The 2,120-nt window shown below is 55.2% G+C and overlaps 1 protein-coding gene across 1 annotated transcript; it reads left to right on the top strand.

The window, feature by feature from the left end:
* The first annotated feature begins 6 nt into the window (after positions 1 to 6).
* Positions 7 to 1,425, top strand: LOC119305480 (zinc finger protein WIP6-like). The gene is made up of 2 exons (XM_037581990.1): positions 7 to 498; positions 615 to 1,425. The coding sequence occupies exons 1-2, from the start codon at positions 16 to 18 to the stop codon at positions 1,122 to 1,124; spliced, it is 993 nt and encodes a 330-aa protein (XP_037437887.1). The 5' UTR covers positions 7 to 15; the 3' UTR covers positions 1,125 to 1,425.
* Positions 1,426 to 2,120: the final 695 nt, after the last annotated feature.

Genomic DNA, 2,120 nt, shown 5'->3' with positions numbered 1-2,120 from the left:
GCCCCTCCGCCCAAGATGGGCAGTGGTGGCCATGGCGGCGGCACTGAGGATGACAACCAGTCCATGCTCCTCCTCTCCCTCTGGCCGCCCGGCCACCACCATGACGCAGCGGCCTCCTCCTCGGCGTGCTCCTCTCACTCCGTGGCCACTGCCGCGCACTCCACCGCGTCTTCGCCCTGGTTCAACCCAAGTCATGTCTACCATGGCTGTGGCGTCGGAGGCGGCGGCGGCAGCAACGGCAGCTTCTTGTTCCACGAGCAGGACCCTAACGTGAGCGTGTCGCTCTCCATCGCCCCTCCGTCTCCGTGCGGTACCAATCTGGCTCCCTGCGGCGGGAGCTACGCCGCGCCGGTCGCGCCGCCCTCGGCCGCCACGGCGGGCGGGAACCAGGTGCCCAGCCAGTACTGGATCCCCTCCGCCGCCGAGATCCTCGTCGGCTCCACCCAGTTCTCCTGCGCAGTCTGCAACAAGACCTTCAACCGCTTCAACAACATGCAGGTAACACGATGATCTTTGTCGCACGTACATCATTTAATGCACTGGCGGTGCAGATCAACGTGTGTGTGTTCAAAGTACATGTGCTGAGCTTGAGCTTCTGGCTGTTCCCTGCGCAGATGCATATGTGGGGGCACGGGTCGCAGTACCGCAAGGGATCGGAGTCGCTGCGGGGGGCGGTGACGGTGGGCACGGCAGCGCCGCCGCCGTCGCTGATGCGGTTGCCGTGCTACTGCTGCGCGGAGGGATGCCGGAACAACATCGACCACCCGCGGGCGCGGCCGCTCAAGGACTTCCGCACGCTGCAGACGCACTACCGCCGCAAGCACGGCGCGAGGCCCTACGCGTGCCGCCGCTGCGGCAAGCGGTTCGCCGTGCGCGGCGACTGGCGCACCCACGAGAAGAACTGCGGCAAGCTGTGGTTCTGCGTCTGTGGCTCCGACTTTAAGCACAAGCGCTCCCTCAAGGACCACGTCCGCTCCTTCGGAGGCGGCCACGCGCCGCACATTATCGAGTCCGTGGCCGTCGACGAGGACGAGGACGAGGACGACGAGCATGACGACGGCGACCTGCACCTGTACGACGAGAACGGCAACCCCGGCGACGGCACCGACATGGTCTTGCTCTAGACAGCAACTACTTACCTTTGTTTCCTGTACGAAGTCCTAGTTAGTACTAGTCCACTACGTAGGAGTACGTAGCTTCTAGGTTTAGTTTGCATTGCTTCCCAAGTGCATCATCATTAGTCCGTCCAGAGTGCTTGCATGGCGAGGTGTTACTGCCCTAGTGCAAGCTTAATTAACTACAAGTGTATGTCTGTGTGTCTGTCCCATGGAAGAAGTGTCGTAGTACGTACGGTCAGAGTCATACGAATCGACCGAGATGTGGTAGTGTACTGTGTCATGGTCACTTCATGTATTTGTCGTTTGGTCTTTATCTGAGTCTAAAGCTCTACCACTGTTTCATGGTGTCCCGTGCATGCGTCAAGATCGAGTACGTACTACAAAAGAGCTAGAGAGAGAGATGGGGTGCCATTTCCATCTTACTGTGTTTATTTTGGCACGGGAAAGAGTTTTACCACTGTGGTTTCTTTCCCCGATCGGCGACTCGTCAATCTCTCGGATGCTTCTCTTTTGTGCTTTCCCTCATGGGCGACTTGTCATGTCCCCCCGCAGTGACTGATGGGAGGGCGTTTCTGATCTTTTCCTCGATCGGCTCCTCGACACCAGACCCTTTCTCCTGCTTGTCTTTTCACATATATGTGCAAACTCAACTACTCATCATCAACTGGGATAACAAAGAATCATTTCCAATCCGCCTCTCCAGATAGAAACTCAAGGACCTCCAAGTTTTTTTCGCTCTCAAATGCAACAGCATGTGATCCATCTACGTTTTATTTAGTTAGCTGATAGACATGCATAAATAAATAAATAAAATCTGAACCGGCATTTTGGCGGGGGCACATTATGAAGATATGGATGCATATTAGTCCTCGTTAGGAGAAGCGTTTGACCAACAGTTGCACTATTAATATGTAACTTATGTGATATGAAACCATTATCATAAGTAAGTACTTTGGAATAAGAATCTAATGACATAATTTTATGTCACATAGAGTATATACT

This window comes from Triticum dicoccoides, chromosome 5B (genome assembly GCF_002162155.2).
Source record: "Triticum dicoccoides isolate Atlit2015 ecotype Zavitan chromosome 5B, WEW_v2.0, whole genome shotgun sequence".
Classification (NCBI taxonomy): Eukaryota; Viridiplantae; Streptophyta; class Magnoliopsida; order Poales; family Poaceae; genus Triticum; species Triticum dicoccoides.
The sequence above is the reverse complement of the archived record's forward strand: the minus strand, read 5'-3'. Positions and strand labels throughout refer to the sequence as shown.

Coding starts and splice junctions, on each gene's coding strand:
- LOC119305480 (XM_037581990.1), top strand. CDS start 16: ATGGGCAGTGGTGGCCATGGCGGCGGCACTGAGGATGACAACCAGTCC. Junction 499..614: donor ACCGCTTCAACAACATGCAG/GTAACACGATGA, acceptor TTCCCTGCGCAG/ATGCATATGTGGGGGCACGG.